A 21,974-nucleotide genomic window follows, 5' to 3' on the forward strand; every position below is an offset into this window, starting at 1 on the left:
GACAAAGCTCTATTACTATGGAGTCTCTGGTGCAGTGTAATATGTTTATCTATCCTATCCTTTCTGTTTCCTGCCTATGGGGCAGGTGAATATAGAGGCTTGATCAGACAAAGGGTTGATCCATTTGAGAACACTATAATTGTTATTGAGTTCTTTCATCAGTTCTTTTTGTAGTATTGATGTATCAGCTATTGATGCTCAGTGCCTAGATCCATTAATTCATGGATATAGGGGTATTTCAATTCTACTTTTTATTTTCATTTGTTATTTGGGATACATTTATAGAGAGATGTATCCCTCATCTACTATTTGGTTACTGAGGTATAGTTTGTATAGAAAAGGAAGGGTAAATAGGATAAATATTTGATTATTTACCAGTTTTCATGATAATGAATTGGTTCCCTATTATCCTCCAAAGGTGTTTGATTGATCCATTACAGACTCATGGATTTAAACACTTATGATGGGTTACAATCATTTTGTGAAAAATATAGTGGCTTGCTGAAATTTCATGGTTCTGTTTCCCTGCTCTGCTTTTATCTAGGCATTTTTTTCTTTTGCTTCTATTATGCCTGGTTTGCTCAATTTAAATTCCTTTCCCAGCAGTTTCTCCTCGAGGGCCCTCTCCTGGAAGGGAGCACTGGTAACTCAGTTTCGAGAGTTCATAGGGACTAGCCCATTCAGACCTTCTTAATGAAGGTGCCATTCACTCACCTCCTATTGGAGTGGTCAGAAACCCTCTCACTTTTAGAGGCTATTTGAAAATTTCTTTGTTGAACTCTCCAATGAATAACTTCCTTTTTTAGGGTTCTTTTGTCCTCATCTTCATTATTCACTGTGGTGTTTCCCTCAGATTTCTTGTGAAAGACACTGAAACCATACTGATGAAATGGTAGTTTGTCCTCACCCATTTCTGTTTGGGGGTTGTGTTTTAAATATTTTCCATAGGTTTTGTTTTCCTATCTAATTGCTCTTTACGTTTTTATTTGGGGATTCAGGGAGTCTGAAACTCCGCTACCACTGCCACCATCTTCTCAGAATCCTCCTTTATAAGGATTTTAATAACTAATACTTCCTCATAGGAATATACCATAATTTACTCAAGCACTCACATGGTGTTGAAAAACCTCCTTTTTACATGCTTTCCATCTTCAGATACCATGTGAAAACTTTATTCCTGTATAAAGCCTTCACAGCTTTAATGGAGAAGAGGCTGTTAATTATCCTGTGTCACACCCAGCAGTGCATCTCTTTTATCTTCAAAAGGTGATTTCTCTCTTAGAAAAAGCAAAAGCATAATGCAAACCATTAGAAGTAAGTATATAAAACTTGAAATGTGTTTATAGAAAGCTGGACAAAACCCACAATCTAAGTCACAGAAGATAAAATACGAACAAATGGTCCGGCATACTCATACCAGTTTTTCAGTTAACAAGTTGACAAATTTACAGACAAAGCAGGAACACTAGGTACTGACAAATCACTTATGGGGACATAAATTAATTCCCTTTTTGGTTGTTCAATTTGGGAATATTTATTGAAGGCCTTAAAAATATGTGTAATCTGTGACCCAGGAATTTTATTTTATGATTTGATCATAAGGGAATAAGTAACTTTGTGTTTAAAATTTTAAGTATAGGAATATTTGTTGCACTGTTACTTGTTATATTGAAAAATTAATAATTATCCAAGTGTCTAACACTTAGGAATTAGTAAAATTTGGTGTGTTCATGAAATGGAATACCTTACATCCATTAGCTTATGTTGTGGAATATTATTTAACTTAAGTATAGGAATATTTGTTGCACTGTTACTTGTTATATTGAAAAATTAATAATTATCCAAATGTCTAACACTTAGGAATTAGTAAAATTTGGTGTGTTCATGAAATGGAATACCTTACATCCATTAGCTTATGTTGTGGAATATTATTTAATCGTAGGAATGTATGTTTATAACATTAAATGAAAAAGCAGGTTATAAAATGTTATAAATGGTATATCTCATTTTTGTAAAAATATATATACAAAGAAAAACATCTAGAAGGATACAGGTATACTTCAAAAAGTTCATGGAAAAATAGAATTGGAAGTTAATGCAAATCTTTTCATGAACTTTTGGAAGTACCCTCATACACTCCAAAATGTGAGTTGTTATTTCTAAATGTTAGAATTATAGGAGATTTTAATATTAATTTTACTTATCTATATTTTCTATAATTAACATGCACTGATTGTGTATAGAGGAGAAAGTTACTGCTAAGTCAAACAAATGTATTCTCTCTTTTTTTTTGTTTTGAGATTTTTAAAAAGTTAACATTAATGTGACTGTATAATATGTGTGTATAAAAATGTATTGTCTGTTAAAAAGATGTGATTCTTGATATTCTGCATAGAGTCCAGATTTTTCTATATAGTGCCTGCAGTCGTGTATAAGGATCTTCATGGTTTCTATTAGATATGTAAATGACATTTATATACAACAGAAAATAGTATAATTGGACCTCTCACAAAATTAAAGATGTTATTTAGAGTATTTCTTTTCCTTAGTGCAATGATAGATATTAAAAGTCAGAGACTAGCCTACATGAGCAATATAGGAGGAGGGAACGTGGAGTAATAGAAAAGCTTGTTCTTATGAAATCAGCCAGTCATGGGTTTGACCTTGAGCTTTGTGACCATGAGCATAATACCAAACCCCTTTGAGGTTTGTATCTGTAAACATTTGCAGTTGTTAAGCATTTGTAAATGTAAACATACTTCCAGTTCTTCTATGGAGTTGTGAAGATTATAGGGAATAATGTGTGTAATTTATATAGCACTTTGCCAATCAATAGATGGTAATGTGGGTGGTGATTTCATATATGGCTTGCTTTGTTTCGTATGTCCTTGGGAGATATGAGAAGAGGCATCTCTTCTCTTCCTTTGATAAGAAAGACCTGGTTATTTTTTTCAAGTTGCATTTATGTATATATATGTGTACTTATCACATAAATCATTGCTTTTGATCAGTGCCAAAGTATAAAGGTATAGTATATAACAGGCCTAATTTATCAAAGAAAAAAATTGCTTCTACTGTGAGAGAATATTTTCTTCCTTTGGCGGTGGGGTTTTTGTTTTGTTTTGTTTTATTTGTTTGGTAGGTTGATGATTTGAAAAAATGAGCACATTTCTAGAGCCCAAACCCATTTCCAGCCACATCTCTAAGGTAGTAGTCAAGGGTGTGGACTCCCTAATCATACTGTCTGGGCTGGCAGGTTAGCTCTGTTGGTTAGAGCACAGCCTTGGAATGGGCTAAAATACTTGCTCTGTCATTTTACTATCTGCACACTCACTCAGTCATGATTTTGACCTTCTAACTTTGAACAAGTTATTTGATTCTGTATCTTAGTTTTCTCATAGTTAAAATGGGGACAATAAAAATACATACCTTCTAAATATGTTCTAATTATAGTTATAAGGATTAAATGAGTGATTTTATATAAAGTACTTAGCTGTAATATGTTGCATAATAAGCCCTTATGCCTCATAAATACTATTATTAGCTATTATCATATTACCCTCTTTTCATTCATTCATTTAACATATACTTACTGAGTGCCTGCCGTGTGCCAGGCACAGTTCTAAGATGCAGAAACATCAGTGAACAAAACAGATGAAGCTATAGCCCTTGAGAAATTTATACTCTAGAGAAAGTGACTGCAAATTAATATATGATTAGGCAATGATGTTAGTTAGGCAAGTCCTACAAAGAAAAATAAACAAAATAAGGAGATAGCAAATAATAGAGGATTTTATTTAAGATTGAGTGTTCATTTTAGCTGAGACCATGCAAATATCTGGGAGAAGAATATTCTTGGCTAAGGGTACAGCATACACATACCCCCCCAGGCCCCCCCCCACACCCCACACCCCACACACATAGCCCTGAGGCAGTAACATTCCCAATGAATGTGAAGAAAAACAAGAGAACCACTGTGGATGTAGTTTTAGTGAAGAAAGGAAAGAGTGGTATAAGATGAGATCAGAGAGGGCGGTGTTGTAGAGCTTTGTAGGCAAGCCATGGTGAAGACTTTCGATTTTAGCATAAGTGTCATGGAGAAGGCAAATTTTGATAAGAGGAATGATGTGATTTATGTTTTTAAAAATAACTGGCTGATTTTATAGAGAAAGGACCTAGGGGTCAAATTAGAAACTGGGAGCTAGTTAAGAGTTTATTGAAGTAATACCAATGAGAGCTGATGGTGAGCTAGACTAGGTAATGGTGGTGGGGAGAAGTAGGTCAGTTTGGGATGAATTTTGGGATATATTTGAAACGAGAACTGGTAGGATTTGCTGATGTATTGGATATGAGCAGTCATGCACATGGTAGTACCATTTAATGAAATAGAAAACACTCTGGGAAAAGCAGCTCTACATGTGTGGGGAGCATAAGAGTTTTGTTGTAAACATGTTATTTTGGAAATACTGATGGTAGGAAAGTTCCACCAAAGTGGAGGTTTTGAGGAGACATGTGCACGAATGGAGTTCAGGGCTAGAGATAAAAATTTGAGAATTTTCTGTGTGGAAATAATATTTCAAGTCACTGCACTTGATGAGGGAGTTAGGATAGAGAAGAGGAAAGATCTGAGGATAGCTCTGGGATGCTCCAACAGTTGGAGGTCAAGAAGAGGAAGACTGTCCAACAAAGAAAACTTAGAAGGAGCAGTAAGTTAGGAAGGCAGTGTGATGTCTGTAAGCCTAGTGAAGAAACAGTCTCAGGGAGGAGGGAATGATCTATAGGGCTAAGGCTGAAGGAGACATGAGAACTGAGAGTTGGCCATCAGTGTTGGTTACCTTGACAAGGGCAGTTTGTAGAGTGGTAAGGGCAAAGGCCAAACTAAAATGAGTTCAAGAGAGAATGAGAGTTAAGGAAGTAGAGACAAAGAGGATATACCATCTTTCAACAAGTTTTGTTACAATAGGGTAGTAGCCCAAAGGGGGCATACAAACAATGATTCTTTTGAGATTATTTAAATAGAAAGGGTTTAAGTGACTTAAGTAAAAAAGGAAAATTGATAATTCAGAAAAGAGGAGAAATAAATGAAATAATTTCATAAATAAATAAATGAAAAGAGGAAAAACAAATGGAGAGAAGGAATGGGATCCAGTGTACATTTGAAGAACTTAGCCCTAGATAGTAACATGAGTGTTCATAATATTATAGTAGGAGGGAAGACAGAGTATAGGGGCACAGTTGCAGATTGGTTGGTAAATTTGGCTATGGGAGTTTGTGGAAGTTCTTCTGAATAATGTTTTCCTCGGTGAAATAAGCATGGTTATGAACTGAGAGCTGGGAGTAGGGGATAAGGGGTGTTGGAGATTTGAAGAGAGTGTAAAATAACTTACAGGAAGGTGAGTGTGTGGATTAACTAGTGTAAAGTTGCTTAATTACCTGATAATACTAGAGCACACTTGAGGTGTAATGTCATAAATTTAAAGTGAGAGTAGTCAGCATGGTTTATAATTATGGTCATATTAATATGCTCCAGATATAAGCACATAATAGGAAGAGAGTTGGATTTAGGGTTGGAATTTTGCTATGCAGGTATGAAAGAAGAGAGGGACAAGGGAGTTGGTACATGCAACAGAGTAATTATAGTGACAGGCCATAAAATCTAAGATGAATAAGGAGAGAAGTGGAGCCTAATTCTATGTGTTCTCCAGCCAAACCAAACCTATGTTGCCAGTACCCACATTCCACTTTCTCATCTCTAGGATGTATCTTCTGTAATAACCTTCTTTCTCTTTCCTGACCTCTTACCCCACTCCTGGCCTGAGCAAACACACATTTGTCCAAAATCCATGTGTTTAAATTCTATCTATCCTTCAAGGAATAGCAGACATGGTGCTTTTTTTCTTGAAGAAGACTTCCCTCCTCACCATCAATGAACAGTGATCTTGTCTTTCCTTTTGAGCTCCTACAGTACTCTAAATCTCTAATTGGCTAATTGCTTGGTATTATAATTTTATGTGTCTATTTTACCTTCCCTACTACACTTGTGTGGTATTATGGACGGGGATTACGTCCTTGATGCCTTAGCATTTAGCACAAGTGACGTGCAGCAACGGTTTGACAAGTCAGTGAAAATCTCAAGTAGAACAATTTCTTAAGTGTTTCCTAAGCAATTGTGGAAACCAGTATTTCATACAGATTACTTTTAGTTTCATTGATATAATCGTTTATACTCTGTTGTCTGTAGCAATCCTATATTATTTTTTAATTATCATCATTAGTATTTTTCATTTATTTATCTTCCAGGAGCATCTTTCCTTGAAGAAGTATATTGTTGACATTGTAGTTGAAAGTGCAGCTCCACCAGAGCCTTTGAAAGATGAAGAGCGGCAAAAAAATAAAAAAAAAGCCAAAAAGATAAAAGCCCGGATGAACTCCAGGTACCATAAATATCCTTAAAAACAAAACAAAAGAAAAAGTCAGTGATGTATCCTTTAGTGTAAATCCAAGGAAGACAGAAAAATGTTTAAAGTTGTTTGCTTCAAGAAAGGCTTGGAAATAGCACTGATGAGCCTAATTTATAGCCACTTTCTTTGATTGAGAAAGAAAACTGCATATCGATCTAAAGCCCTTGCTTTTACCTGTTAAGAGCTCTTCTTATAATTGGATGCCAAAGCCCTGCCAAACTTGTGCCTCCTCTAGCATACAATAGTATGTTTAAGTATGTGTAAACCAAGCCTATTTTTCTTTCCAACTATTGATTTTTAAATGAAGTATCAAAGAAAATCAATAGCAATCAACAAATAGAAGTCTTCTGGCTGTAGTGTCAAATCCCCTGACTAGGTTTAATCAATTTGGTTGCCTGTCACAACAAGGAAAAGTTCAAGAAATATCTTAAAATGGAAAGAGAGTTGTCAGACCTGCAGTTTATCACCAGCCTCCGAGGTGTCATCTGAAGATCAGACAGCTTTGTAGTACATCATTACCTCACAAGCTTTGAACATCATCTGATGACTGATGAGTCTTACTTGAGGACACAAATATAGTTCTTCCTTAGTAGATGATCCTTTGCTATTTGAGCAGGTATTCTGAATATGTCCTTATACTTTTATTCCTAACTGTCTCAAAGATGTGGATACTTGACCCATGGGATTATAGAAATACGTAGATGATCCTTTGCTATTTGAGCAGGTATTCTGAATATGTCCTTATACTTTTATTCCTAAATGTCTCAAAGATGTGGATACTTGACCCATGGGATTATAGAAATATAGGACTAGAATAATGGTGAATTGTGCGGTTATCTCTCTGTAGTTTCCATGTTCAGATTGCAATCAATCAGGGAGTCCATTTCATCTTATAGAATCAGTGATAACTTCATAGTGCTCATTTAAGTAAAGAATAGAAAAGCCTTTTTTTTAAATTTTAGGTTTTGAAGTCACTCCAAGTTTCTGAAATAGTTTCACAGTATACTTCAAGGTATTACTGACCTTCGTTTCTAGTTTATGCTAAGAACTTGCTGACTTCCTGACACTTGCATGCTTTTTAGAGCCTGTTCTTTGGACGTATTTTCCTCTTTATGTACACATTCCCTTGGTGAGTTCACCCAGTCCTGTAGCTTTGAATACCCGCTACTTGCAAATGACTACCAATTTTATATCTTCAATTTTTCTCAACCTTATTATGTCCAAACCAAACCTACCCACTCCCCCCAATCCTACCTCATTCCATAATCTTGTCTGTATCAATAAAGGGATATTTTAGTTGCTTAGGCCAAAATTTCTTGAGTCATCCTTGACCTCTCTCTTTCTCCCATATCTTCACATCCAGTCTAACTGCAAATAATGTTAGCTTTGCTTTAAAATGCATTCAAAATTTGACTGCCTCTCTTTAGCTTCACCGCTTCCCCCCTGGTTCAAGCTTTCATTATCTCTCACCTGGATTGTTGTAGTAGCCCTCTGACAAGTCTTGTTTCTGCCCTTGTCTATTCTAAACATTCCATCCGGAGTGATCCTGTTAAAATGTAAGTCAGAGAATGTCATTTCTCTTCTCAAAGGCTTTGGGCTTTTATGGTCCAAGTTTCCTCTTCTAGAAGGCTCTTTTCACATATATCCATATAGCTGGCTTCCTCATTTCCTTCAGGTCTTTGCTCAAATGATACCTTTTCAATGAGGCCTTCCTTGAGGGACTGCTTTGTTTTTATATATAAATAATGCTTTTTTATTAAAGAAAATCTTTAAAATACAAATAGTTATAAGAAAAAATACCTATAATTCTTCCGCTACGAGTATTTTGGCATATATATTCATTCTATGCATATATAACTATATCTTTTGACTTTTTTTCATTTAGATATGGTTTAAGTAAGTTGTGGAGATCTTAACTTTGTTGAGTTTTGACAAATCTAGATACCCACGTAATCCACACCCCTATCAAGATTTAGAACATTTCCATTGCCTGACAGAATTTTTTGTGCCTTTTTGCAGTCAGTCTCCTACCATCCTTGGCCCTTGGCAACCTCTGATCTGCTTTCTGTTATTATAGATTACTTCTTCCTGTTCTAGAAATGCATACACATGAAATCATGCTCCTTTGTGGCAGGCTTTTGCTGAGTGTACTGTTTTTGAGATTTATCTGTGTTGCCGTAAGTAGTTTGTTCCGTTTTTATTATTGAACATATTCATTGCATGCATATACCACAATTTTTTGTCCATTTGTCTGTTGATACACATTTGGGTTTCTACTTTGGGGCATTTATAAATAAAGCTCCTATTGAGTCGTGGGGTGAACGCGTTTTCATTTCTCTTTTGTAAATACCTAGAAGCATAATTTCCAAACTTTTTCATAGTGGATGTGCCACTTTATACTCACATTAGCAATCTGTTGAAGTTCCAGTTGCTCCCCAATCTGGTCAGTATGTGGGTATTGTTAGTTTTCAAAATTTTAGCCTAGTTCTAATGGGGATGTATTGGTATCTTATTATGGCTCTAATTTGCATTCCCCTGGTGACTGATGATCATATATTGAGCATCTTTTCATGTGCTTTTTTTTTTTTTTGTCTTTTTGTCTTTTTGTCTTTTTTTTTCCGTGTCCGGCAACGGATCGCAACCCTCAGTGTTGCCCCCGTACCGGACCAGGGACCGGCAACGGGATTGCAAACCTCGGCATTGCTCCCGTGCCTCGCTCAGCCAGTGAGCGGGAACCGGTCTGTATGTGGGATCCGAACCCTCGGCGGGAGCGCCGCAGCGCTTCCCAAGCGGCGCACTATCCAGTGCGCCACCGGGCCGGCCCCTTTTCATGTGCTTTTTAAAAACTATTCACTATCATCCTTTATGAAATACCTGTTGAAGGTTTTTTGCCCATTTTAAAAATTGGATTGTCATTTTATTTTTGAATTGTTTATATATTCTGGCTACAAGTTACTTGTCAGATACAGGTTGAATATCCTGTATCTGAAATGCTTGATTCTCACAATGAATATTAGAGAAAACTCCCCTCCTGCTTCCAGTGGGGTGGGGTGAGGTGGGATAGGTGGGGGATAACTATTTTGAAATACACCACAGAATTCTATTCTTCTGAAAAAGTTCTGCTGTGAAGAGAAATTATTTAACCAGAGCCCAACTTGCTGTTTTGTTTTTTGTTTTATTTTGTTTTTATCAGACCCTAATTGACCTGAAGAAAAATACCCAGTTCTAGCTGGCTTTATCCTTCCACATGCAGGAAGGGAAATACCCAAGTCGGGCTCCTCTAGCTTTTCATGTGGCATAAGGGGAAATACCCAACTCCAGCCTACTCTAGCCATGCTGTCCCATATAAAGAAGGGGAGAGCTAAGGAGCATTTGTAAGTTCACAGTTCAGAGGCACAGGCTCACTAAAAGATTGAGACATAATCACAGGACTATAGATGCTTTTGCTGTGCCTGCACCTTATTACCACATTACTAAAGCCATATTTACAGAAGTTCTATTTACATAATTCATTATGTCTGGTTTCAAGAAAAAATTACAAGGCATACTAAAAGCCAAAAAACATAGTTTGAGGATACAGAGCAAGCATCAGAACCAGACTCTCAGATATGGTAGAAATGTTGGAATTAGCAGTCTAGGAATTTAAACTAACTATAACTAATATGTTCAGGGATCTAATGAATAAAGTAGACATCCTACAGGAAAAGTTAGGCATTATAAGCAGAAATTATAGAAATTATGAAATATAAGCAGATGGAGATTCTAAGAATGAATCAAAAAGAAATGTCAGAGGTGAGATGATTCTGGAAAGGTGATAGAATATGAAAATCCAGGAATCTGTCCTCCCACCTAGACATCACTTGCATTGGCAGAATCTCTGTGATGTAACTATGTTGGAACTCTGGAGTCTGTTGAAGGCTGTAACTTCCAGAGAAAAAGTTACATGAGAAGGTGGATTAATTTCAATTTCAGCTTTTACTACAGTAGCATCTACCCATACCCAATCCTCAGTCTATGGCATACAGCTGTGCATGTGGTCCTAGAGCAGCTTGCACTAGGACCAGGGTTGGCAAAAAGGATCTTGTCCTCCAAATATGGGGCTCTGTGCTCTGATCGCTGATTGCTATTAATGATCACTTGGGTGGAGAGAAAGAGGTGTGCAGCCATTGTTGCACACTGCCCCCCCATTTGTTGAAAGCCCCTCTCATTCTGGCTGAAGTGACTAAGAGTGGGCTTAAGGGTGGGCATCTTTTATTTTCCTCCCTGCACTTTTCTCTTATTTATTTATTTATTTTTTTGATAGCCAGACATCAAAGATTAAGACATTCAAAACCAGTTATATATATAGGGAAAATGAGATAGTGATTGCACACACGAGGAAAAGCTCAGGCTCAGGAAAGACCTGAATAGACCTTAATTTTACATAGTAGGCCAATCCTTGGCACAGAGACAACCCATAACAAGCAAAACAACAACAACAAAAACAAACAAAAATAACAAAAGCAGCAAACCCTGTGCAAGGGGGAAAATCTGGTTTCCTGAGTTACCACATTATCAAATTCAAATGTCCAGTTTTCAACAACCACAAAAAATCAAAAGGCATACTAAGAAACAAGAAACTATGGTACATTAAAAGGAAAAAGTAAATCAACTGTATTAGTTCATTTTCTGTTGCTTATAACAGAACACCTGAAACTGGGTAACTTATAAGAAAACAAAATTTATTTCTTACCGTTTTTGAGGCTGGGAAGTACAAGGTCCAGGTGGTGCATCTAGTGAGGGCTGCCTTCTGGATGGGAACTCTACAATGTCCAATGGTGACAAAGGCATTCACATGGTGAGGATAGCAAGAGCTCTCTTGTGCTCTTCTAAAGTCACCAGTCCACACCCATGATAACTAATTACTGCATGAACGGATTAATCTATTCATGAGAGCATAGTCCTTACAGTCCAATCAGCCCTTAAAGGCCTCACCTTTCAAATACCATAATCAGATTTTCCATCCTTTACTACTGTTACAATCAGAATCAAGTTTCCAATATATGAACTTTGAGTGGACACATTTGACCCATAGCATCAACAAAAATTGTCTCTGAGACAGACTTGAGGGTAGATCTACTAGACAAAGACTTTAAAACAACTGTCTTAAAGATGGTCAAAGAACTAAAGGAAGGCGTAGAGAACATTAAGGAAATGACATATTAACAAAAAAGGAAATATCATTAGAGAAATAGAAAACCAAAACAAAACAACAAAAAGAGAAATTTGGGAGCTGAAAAGAACAATAAGTGACATGAAAAATTCACTGGAGGGATTCAAAGGCAGATTTGAGCAGGCAAAAGGAAGAATCAATAAACTTGAAGGTAGGACAATAGAAATTGATTCTGAGGAACAAGAAGAAAGAAGATTGAATAAAAGTCAACATAGACTTACGGACTTGTGGGACACCATCAAGCGGACAACCATACACATTGTGAGAGTTACAGAAGGAGAAGAGAGGGAGAACAGGACAGAAAGAATACAGATGCTTCTCAACTTACAATAGGGTTATGTCCCAATAAACCCATCACAACATCAAAAATTGTAAATCAAGATATTTTAAGTTCAGATGCTACTTAACAGTGAGCTTACATCCTGATAACCCATTGTAAAGTAAAAATCATCTTAAGTTGAGCCATCATAAGTCAGGGAATATATGTCTTATATATCTTATTTGAAGAAATAATGGCTGAAAACATCACAAATTTGATGAAGCTCAACAAAGTCCAAGTAAGGTGACTCAAAGACACCCACACCAAAACACATTATAATCAAATTTTCCAAAGACAAGGACAGAATCTTGAAACCGGCAAAATAAAAACCCTGAATAAATAGCTTTACTGCTGAATTCTTCCAAATATTTAAAGTAGAGCTAATACCAGTCCTTCTCAAATGTTTCCAAACACTTAAAGAGGAGGTAACACTTCCTAACTCATTCTGTGAGGCCAGCACTACCCCAAGAACAAGAGCTAGACAAAGACACTACCAAGAAAAGAAAACTACAGACCAATATTCTTTATGAACATTGATGCCAAATTCAAAACAAAATGCTGCCAGACTGAATTTAGCAGCATATTAAAAGGACTGTATAACGTGACCATATTTATTTCTGGAATGCAAGGATGGTTCGACATACAATAATTGGTCAGTGTAATATCCTATATTAACAGAATGAAGGAAAAAACTACGTGATCATCTCAGGGATGCAGAAAGAGCATTTGACAAAGTTAAACACTTTCATAAAAACACTTAATAAACTAGGGATAAAAGGAAATGAACTCAACATAATAAAAGTCATATATGAAAAAACCATAATGAACATCATAATCAATGGAGAAAGACTAAAAGCTTTTCCTCTAAGATCAGGAACAAGGCAGGGATGCTTTCACTACTTCTGTTCAGCATAGTACTGGAATTCTAGCCAGAGCAAATAGGCAAGAAAAAAATAATAAAAGCCATCCAAATTGGAAAGGAAGAAGTAAAATTATCTCTGTTCAGAGATGACATGATCTTGTATGTGGAAAATGCTGAAGAGTCCACAAAACAATTGTTATAACTAACAGGATACAAAGTCAGCACACAAAATGAGTTACATTTCTATAAACTTACAATAAACAATCTGAAAAGAAAATTAAGAAAACAGCTCCATTAACAATATGAGGGTTCTTCAAAATGTTCATGGAAAAATATAATTAAAAGATAATGTGAGCCTTTCTGTGAACTTCTTGAAGTACCTTCATAGCATAAAAAAGAATAAAATACTTAAGAAATAACTTAACCAAGGAGTTAACAGACTTGTAGAATGAAAACTACAAAACATTGTTGAAAGAAATTAAAGAAGGCATAAACCAATGAAAATACGCCCCATGTTTGTGGATTGGAAGACAATATTGTTAAAATGGGATCATTACTCAAAGCACTCTACAGATTCATGCAACTCCTATCAAAATACTAATGATGTTTTTTGAAGAAATAGAGAAACACCATTCTAGATTTTATATGGAATCTCAAGGAACCCCTGAATAGTCAAAACAATCTTGGAAAAAAACCAGAACAAAGCTAGGGGATTCAAATCTCCTGATTCCAAAACTTATTACAAGAGTACAGTAATAAAAACAGTGTAGGAATGTCATAATGACAGTCGTAGACCAGTGAAATAGAGTACAGTGTCCAGAAATAAATCTTTACATGTATTGTCAAATAATTTTTGACAAAATGCCAAAACCATTGAATGGGAGTGTTTTCAATAAATGGTAATGGGAAAACTGCAAAAGAATGCAGTTGGACCCTTACGTAACACCATATGCAAAAATTAACTAAAAATGGATCAAAGACCTAAATGTAAGAACTTAAGCTATAAAACTCTTATGAAAAAATATAGAGTATAAGCTTCACAACATTGGATTTGAAAGTGATTTCTTAGATATAACATCAAAGCTATGGGCAAGAAAAGTAAAAATAGACAAATTGGACTTCATGAAAATTAAAAACAAAAAACCAAAAAAACCCAAAAACTTGTTCATCAAAAGATAGTATAAACATAGTAAAAAGGCAACCCAGAGAATGAGAGAAAATATTTGTGAAACATAGGTCTGATAAGGGGTGAATATCCAAAATATATACAGAAATCCTGAAACTCAACAATAAAGATACAGCCTGACTCAAAAATTGGCAAAGAAATTGAATTACTTGGAAATTAAATAACACACCTCTAAATAACACATGAGCCAATGAAGAAATCTGAAGAGAAATTTTTTAAGTATTTTGAACTAAATGAAAATTAAAATACTACTTATCAAAATTTGTGGGATGCAGCAAAAAACCTGCTTAAAGGGAAATTGACAGCAATGAACATATGTATTAGAAAAGAAGAAAGATTTAAAATAAGTAATCTAAGCTGCCACCTTAGGAAACAAGAAAAAGAAGAGCAAATTAAATCCAAGATAAGCTAAGAGAAGAAATAATAAAAATTGGAGCAGAAATCAATTAAATTGAAAATAGGAAATCAGTAGAGAAAAATCACTAAAACCAAAAGCTGTTGATTTGAAAAGACCAACAAAATTGATCAGCCCCTAGCCAGGCTAAGGAAAAAAGAGAGTGGACACTCTACAGACATGCCTCACTCAAAAAAGTTCACTTTATGATTTTTTGACTTCATGATAGTACAAAAGAGATAACAAATTCAGTAGAAACCGTAATTTGAGTACCCCTACAACCATTCTGTTTTTCACTTTCAATTCAGGATTCAATAAATTACATAAGATATGCGACACTTTAATGTAAAATAGACTTTGTATTAAATAATTTTGCCCAACTGTAAGCTAATGAAAATGTTCTGAGCACATTTGAGGTAGGCTATGCTAAGCTATTATCTTTGGTAGGTTAGATATATTAAACACATTTTTGACTTAAAATATTTTCAACGTATGATGAGTTATCAGAATGTGACCCCATCATAAGTCAAGGAAGAGCTGTGCTAATATTAGAAATGAAAGAGGTGACATCAATACAGATCCCATGCACATTAAAAGGATAATAAAGGAATACTGTTAACAACTGTATGCCCTTAAGTTTGATAACCTAAATGAAATGGACCCATTTCTTCAAAGGCACAATCTGCCAAAACTCACATCACACAAATAGACAATCTGAATAGTTTTCTATCTATTAAATAAAATGGATCAATGATTATTAATCTTCCAAAACAAAATGCCATGCCCAGATCTGTTCACTGGTGATTTCTACCAAACATTTAAGGAAGAAATTATACTGGTTCTCTACAGTCTCTTTCAGAAGATAGGAGCAGAGGGAATAATTTCTTCTAACTCATTCTATGAGGGCAGCATTACCCTATTATTAAAACCAGACAGAGACTGTAGAAGAAAAGAAAACTAGGGACCAGTATCTCATATGAACAAGGATGCAAAAATCCTCGACAGAGTATCAGCTAGTCAAATCCAACAATGTATAAGATGAATTATATATCACAATCAAATGGCATTTATCCCAGGCATGCAAGGCTGGTTTGACATTCAAAATTCAATTAATGTAATCCATCACATTCTTAGGTTAAAAAAGAAAAATCACGTGATTACATCAGTAGATGCAGAATAAGCATTTGACATTATCCCACACCTATTCATGATAATAACTCCCAGTAAAGTAGAAATAGAGGTGAACTTTCTCAATTTCACAAAGAGTATCTACAAAACACCTTCATCTAACATGATACATGGAACTGGAACCGTTCCTACCAAGATCAAGAACTAGACAAGGCTCTCTGTCAGCATTTTACTAGACGTTTTGCATAATGCAGTAAGTCAAGAATAGAAAATAAAAAGTATGATAGTTGGGAAAGAAGAAACAAAAATGTTCTTATTTGCAGATGACATTATTTATGTAGAAAATATGAAAGAAATGGACCAAAAAAATCCTACTATTAATAAGCAATTATAGCAAGGTTTGCACAATAACCTGTTAATCCATTAACCCATTGATTCATAGATTCCCAAAGGGATAATACATTCATGAGGGCATAGTCCTCACAATCCAATCATTTGTCAAAGGCCCCATCTTTCAAATACTATACTTTGGATTAATCTCCAACAGTAGCTTTGGAAGGGACAGACATTCAATCCATACCACTATTGATGAAAGAAATTAAAGAGGAACTGAATAAATAAATGGAGAGAAATTACATGTTAATGACATCAGTTCTTTCCAACTTGATTTATCGATTTAATGCAATTTCAATCAAAATTCCAGCAAGTTATTTCATGAATATTGACAAAATGATTTTAATGTTTATATGTAGAAGGCAAAAAACTCTGAATAGCCACCACAATATTGAAGATAGTTTGATGGTTTCTTATAAAACTAACATACTTTTACCTTATGATTCAGCAGTTGCATTCCTTGATATTTACCCAAATAAGTTGAAAATTTATGTCCATATAAACCTGCAAATGGATGTTTATAGCAGCTTTTTAAAATAATTGCCAAAACTTGGAAGCCACTAAGATGGTCCTTCAGTAGGTGAATGGATAAACAAACTGGTGCATCCTGACAGTGGAATATTACTCAGTAATAAAAAGAAATGAGCTATAAAGCCATGAAAAACATGGAGGTATTTTAAATGCCTATTACCAAGTGAAAGAAGCCAGTCTGAAAAGACTGCATGTTGTGTGATTCCAACTACATGATATTCTTGAAAAGGCAAAACTATGGAGACAGTAAAAAGATCTGTGGTTGCCAGCTAGGGGATAAGGAGGGATCAATAGGCAGAGCATAGAGGATTTTTAGGCTACTGAAATTATTCTGTATGATGCTGTATGTTATTATACATTTATTCCAATCCATAGAATATATAACAGCAATTGTGAACTCATGTAAACTATGGACTTTGGGTGGTAATGATGTGTCAGTGTAGGCTTATGATTTGTAATAAATTTACCACTCTGGTGGGGGCTGCGTATGAACAGCGAGGGTATGCATGTGCAGGAGCAGGGCTTGTACGAAATTTCTCTGTACCTTCCACTCAACTTTGCTATAAACCTAAAACAGCTCTAAAAAATAAAGTGTAATTTTAATTTTTTTTCTTATTCTTTTAATTCCTGTATGATCTGTATTGACATCCTCTCTTTCATTCCTGAAAATTGTAATTTGTGTTTTCTTTTTTTTTTTCCTTGATCTCTGGCCAGGAATTTATCAATTTTATTTATCTTTTCAAAGAAAGAACTTTTGCTATCACTGATTTTTCTGTATTGTTTTTTTCCTATTTCATTGATTTATGTTCTTTATTATTTTTTCCTTCTACTTACTTTGTATTTATTTTTCCTTTTTTCCTGATTTCTTAAGGTGCTCCCTTAGATTGTTGGTTTGAAACCTTTCTTTTTTTTATAACATATGCAATTATAGCTACCACTTTCCCTATAATCTCTACTTAAGCTATATCCCACATATTTTAATATGTTGTGTTTTTATTTTTAAGAAGTTCAAAATATTTTTAATTTGACTTTTAATTTCTTTGACCCATTGGTTACTTAAAACTGTTACTTAATTTTCACATATTTGGAGACTTTCCAGATGTCTTTCTGTTCTTGAGTACTTATCTAATTTCCTGTGGTCAGAGAAGATATTGTATGTAATTTTAATTCTTTTAAGTTTGTTGAGACTTGTTTTGTTTTATTTCCCCAGCATCTAGTCTATATTGATCAATGTTGTCTGCTTAATTGAAAAACATTTTATTGTGCTCTATGGGTGTAATTTCTATAATGTTTATTAGGTCTAGGTGGTGTTAACTGTTAAAGTCTTCTGTATTGTTCATTCTCTAATATTGCCTATGTTAGTGTCTTTTTAAAAACTGACATTTTCAACTTTTATTATGTATTTTTTCATTTCTCCCTTTAGTGTTTTTTTTTCAGTTTTTCTTCAAATTATGTAGCTTTGTTAGATGCGAACAAATTTAGAATGATTATATATTCTTGACAAATTGATCCCGTTACTGTTACAAAGTATCCCTCTTCATATCTGGTAATACTCCTTATCCTGAAGTGTACATTGTCTGATATTAGTATAACCATCATTACTTTTTTCTACACCTTTCTTCCGTAATATTTTCTGTCCTTTTAGTTTTAAACTTTAACTGTCTCTTTATATTCAGTGTGCATCTCTTATAATTGTCATATAATTGTCTTCCTTTTTTATCAAGTCTGAAAATTTGTCTTGTATTTGGAGTTTTAATCAACTTACATTTAATATAATTATTGCTGTGATTGTTTTAAGTATATTTTGCTGTTTGTTGTCTGTTTTTTCTCTCTTATTTTCTATCTTCTTTTGGATTGAATTTTTTTTAGTGTTACATTTTATCTCCCCTATTGATTTACTAGATCTTCCATTTTTTTATTTTTAGTGTTTGCTCAGTTTTAACTATGCATCTTTAAAACATCACAGTATGCCTTCATATAATATTATACTATTTCAATTATAATTTTACAACCTTACTTATAACAGTAAGTTATACTTTCATCTTCCCCTCTTTTGTCTTTTGTGCTGTTGTCATTTTTTTAATCTGTCACAAATCCCATAATACATTATTTTTATTTTTGCTCTAATCATTTAATGTCCATTTAAAGAATTTAAGAAATCATTTCCTGTGCTTACTTCTTCATGTAGTTCTGAATTTCCATGTGATGTCATTTTCCTTCACCTGAATTACCACCTTTAATACATTATATGTTTTTATAGTTAAAGTCTACTGGCAATAGGTTTTCTTAGCATTTGTTCACCTGAAAATGTCTATTTGACCTTCATTTTTGAATGAAATAGTCAATGGATGTTGAACTCTGTAATGACAGATTTTTTTCTTTCAACTCTTAAACATGTTGTTCTGTTGTCTTAATGGCTTGGATTGTTTCTGATGAAAGGGAGCATATATTCTCCTTCTTACCATATATAATATTTTCTTTTTCCTTTGTTTGCCTCAATAAGATACCACCACACACCCACAGGAATTGCTAAAATTAAAAAGACTGATCATACCAAGTATTGGCAAGTACTAAAGCAATTGTAACTCTTATGCTTTGCTGATGGAAATGCAAATTGGAATGAACACTTCAAAAAATATTTAGGTTATTTAAGATTAAGTACACACTTATTTTATGACCCAACAAATTCCTCGTGAAAATGAAGACATTTTCTCAAATGAAGGACTTGTCCTCAAATATTTGTAGTAGCTTTATTTACAGTAACTCCATTCTGGAAAGAAGCGAAATGTCCAAAGCATACCTGAGGCCCTTAGGCAGTAGTTGAGGACAGCATCCCCCACCCGGAAACAGGAAAGGAGCATGCTGAAAACACCACTTCCTCACTGGAGGCCCACAACAGCCACTACTGCCAAAGCCATGGCTGCCGCAAAAGTGGCTCAACGCCGCAGCAACAGCCACAGCTACCATGCTGGTGGCCCACCAGACACCCAACTGCAGTGACACAAGGAGAGTCGCCAGTGGAGACCAGAAAAAGAAGAGGACATCTCTCTCCTCAAAGCACCCTTCAGTGTAACAGAGGAAGCAATTGCTCTACCATGCCTCTGCTTTATTTCTGATTTTAGTAATTACTATCTTCTCTCTTTTTTTCTTGGTCAGCCTAGATAAAAGTTTGCAAATTTTTTTGATCTTTTTGTAGAATCACACACAAAAAAAGACTATTGAGCAGTCTACAAGGCATCATTGATGTAAATATTTTAATCAAACATTAACTTTACATAATTCTTTTAGGGTACAATAATCTTTATATATCTCGTGTAACTTATTAAATATGTAACCATCATTCATGTTCTTTGACAGACTTTGTTATGGGAGATTGAAATGAAGCTCAAAACTCATTTCTCATTATGATCTGTTCTTTTACTTTATATCTATTCTGCATCTTCTCTTATGACAGTTTGAATTTTATAAATCAGATTTAGTTAAAATTTTGTTTACAAGAGTTCATCATAATACATTTCTATATTATTAAATAAAATAAAATAAAAATAATTTGCCAAGAAGAAAATGACGGATCTTAATTTGAAATGTGTTTATTAATGAAAGTAAATATATTCTTATGTTAAAAAAAGAGAAAAATTTTGAAAGGGAGTGCCCCCATTTGCACTCTTGCCCGCAATATATGAGTTCCAAATGCTGCACATCCTTTCTTATTTTAGCCATTCTAGTGGGTTCTTAGTCATATCTTGGTATCTTAGTAATTTTGATTTGCATTTTTCTGATGACAAATGAAGTTGAGCACTTTATCATGAACTTATAATTATTTTTATGTAATATCTCTGTGTCTTTTGTCCATTTTTATTGAATAATTTGTATTTTTATTATTAAATTGCAGGAGTTCTTTTTATGTTCTTGGTAAAAGATATGTCTCAGTGTCTCAACTAAATGTATTATAAATATTTTATCCTATTTCAGTTTGTGGCTTGCCTTTATGTTTTTTTAGAAGTGTTAGTAATGGCCAGAAATTTTTAATATTTTAATTTTGATGAAGTCTGATTTATCACATGTGATCTATTTTTTACTTTTGTAATTAAGTGTTTTCTGTGACCAGCTAAGAAATCTTTGCCTACAATAAAGTTTAGAATATATTTTCTTAATTTATTCTAGAAGTTTTATAGTTTTAAGTTTTTTATTTAGGTCTCTTTTCCATTTTGAATTCTTTTTGTGGCATGGCATTAAAAAAGGATTGTTTTATTTTTTATAAATGAACCACCAGTTGTTCTAATACATTTGTCGAATAGGCTTTTCTTACCCACATTGAATTGAACTGCCTTGGCACCTTTACCAGAAATAAATGGACTATTCACATGTGGGTCAACTTCTGGACCTCTGATAGAAGACCTCTATGATGAATAAGTCAATCAATCTGTCAGTCTATTTGCCAATACTAAACTGTATTGATTATTTTAGGTTTATACCTTAAAATCAGGTAATATAAGAGTATCCTTAAACTTTGTTCATAACTTTTTAAATTGCTTTAGTTATTCTAGGTTATGTGTATTTTTCTATAAATTTTAGAGTTATGCTTGTCAGTTTCTACCAAAAGAAAAACCTGATTGGAATCTGATTGGAATTGGGCTCAATTATGAATTGATTTAGAAATAATTACCATCTTAATATTATTGATTCTTGCAATCCATAAACAATGTGTATTTCTGCATTTATTTGGTCTTCTTCCGTTTCTTTCAGCAATGTTCTATAATTTTCAGTATAGAGGTATTAGGCCTCTTTTACTAGTTTTATTACTAAATATTTCACATTTTTGTACCTCTCAATTGGAATTCTTTTTCTAATTTTATTTTCCAGTTTTTGACTGCTTATATATATGAATACAACTGAGTTTTTGTTTATTAACCTTGTATTTTTTTACCCTTGCTAAATTTACTTATTCCTTCTGGTAAATTATTTTGGAGATTTCCTGATATATTCTAAATAGACAGACACATCATCTGCAAATAAAAATAGTTTTAATTATTCCTTTTCAATATTTATGCCTTTGATTTTATTTTGCTTTATTACAATGCTTCAGTTATCTGGAACAATGTTGAAAGTAAGCAGAATTGGACATTTTACCTTATTCTAGATCTTATGAGAAAACAAATCAGTCTTCTATTATTATTATTATTATTTAGTGGCTGGCCAGTACAGGGATCCAAACTCTTGACCTTGGTGTTACCAGGCTGTGCTCTAACCAACCTAGCTAACCAGCCAGCCCCTAGTCTTCCATTATTAAGCTTAATGTTAACTGTGGATTTTTCATAGAATCCCTTTATCAGTTGAGGAAGTTTCTTACTATCTCTAGTTTTTTGAGAATTTTCATTGTAAAAAGATGTTGAATGTTTTTGAATGTTCTTTCTTTTTTCTTTTTTTTTTTTTTTAAAGATGACCAGTAAGGGCATCTTAACCCTTGACTTGGTATTGTCAGCACCAC

General features: G+C 34.1%; 1 protein-coding gene across 1 annotated transcript in view; it reads left to right on the forward strand.

Annotated features, from left to right (window-relative positions):
* The window catches only part of SCAPER (S-phase cyclin A-associated protein in the ER), a 396,020-nt gene that overhangs the window by 123,863 nt on the left and 250,183 nt on the right, over positions 1-21,974 (forward strand). The window contains exon 13 of the mRNA XM_008574198.1: positions 6,301-6,434. Coding sequence (XP_008572420.1) covers positions 6,301-6,434 — 134 coding nt within the window. The remainder of the gene's footprint in view (positions 1-6,300; positions 6,435-21,974) is intronic.

The sequence above is a fragment of the Galeopterus variegatus genome, unplaced genomic scaffold (assembly GCF_000696425.1).
Source record: "Galeopterus variegatus unplaced genomic scaffold, G_variegatus-3.0.2 Scaffold1012, whole genome shotgun sequence".
Lineage (NCBI taxonomy): Eukaryota > Metazoa > Chordata > Mammalia > Dermoptera > Cynocephalidae > Galeopterus > Galeopterus variegatus.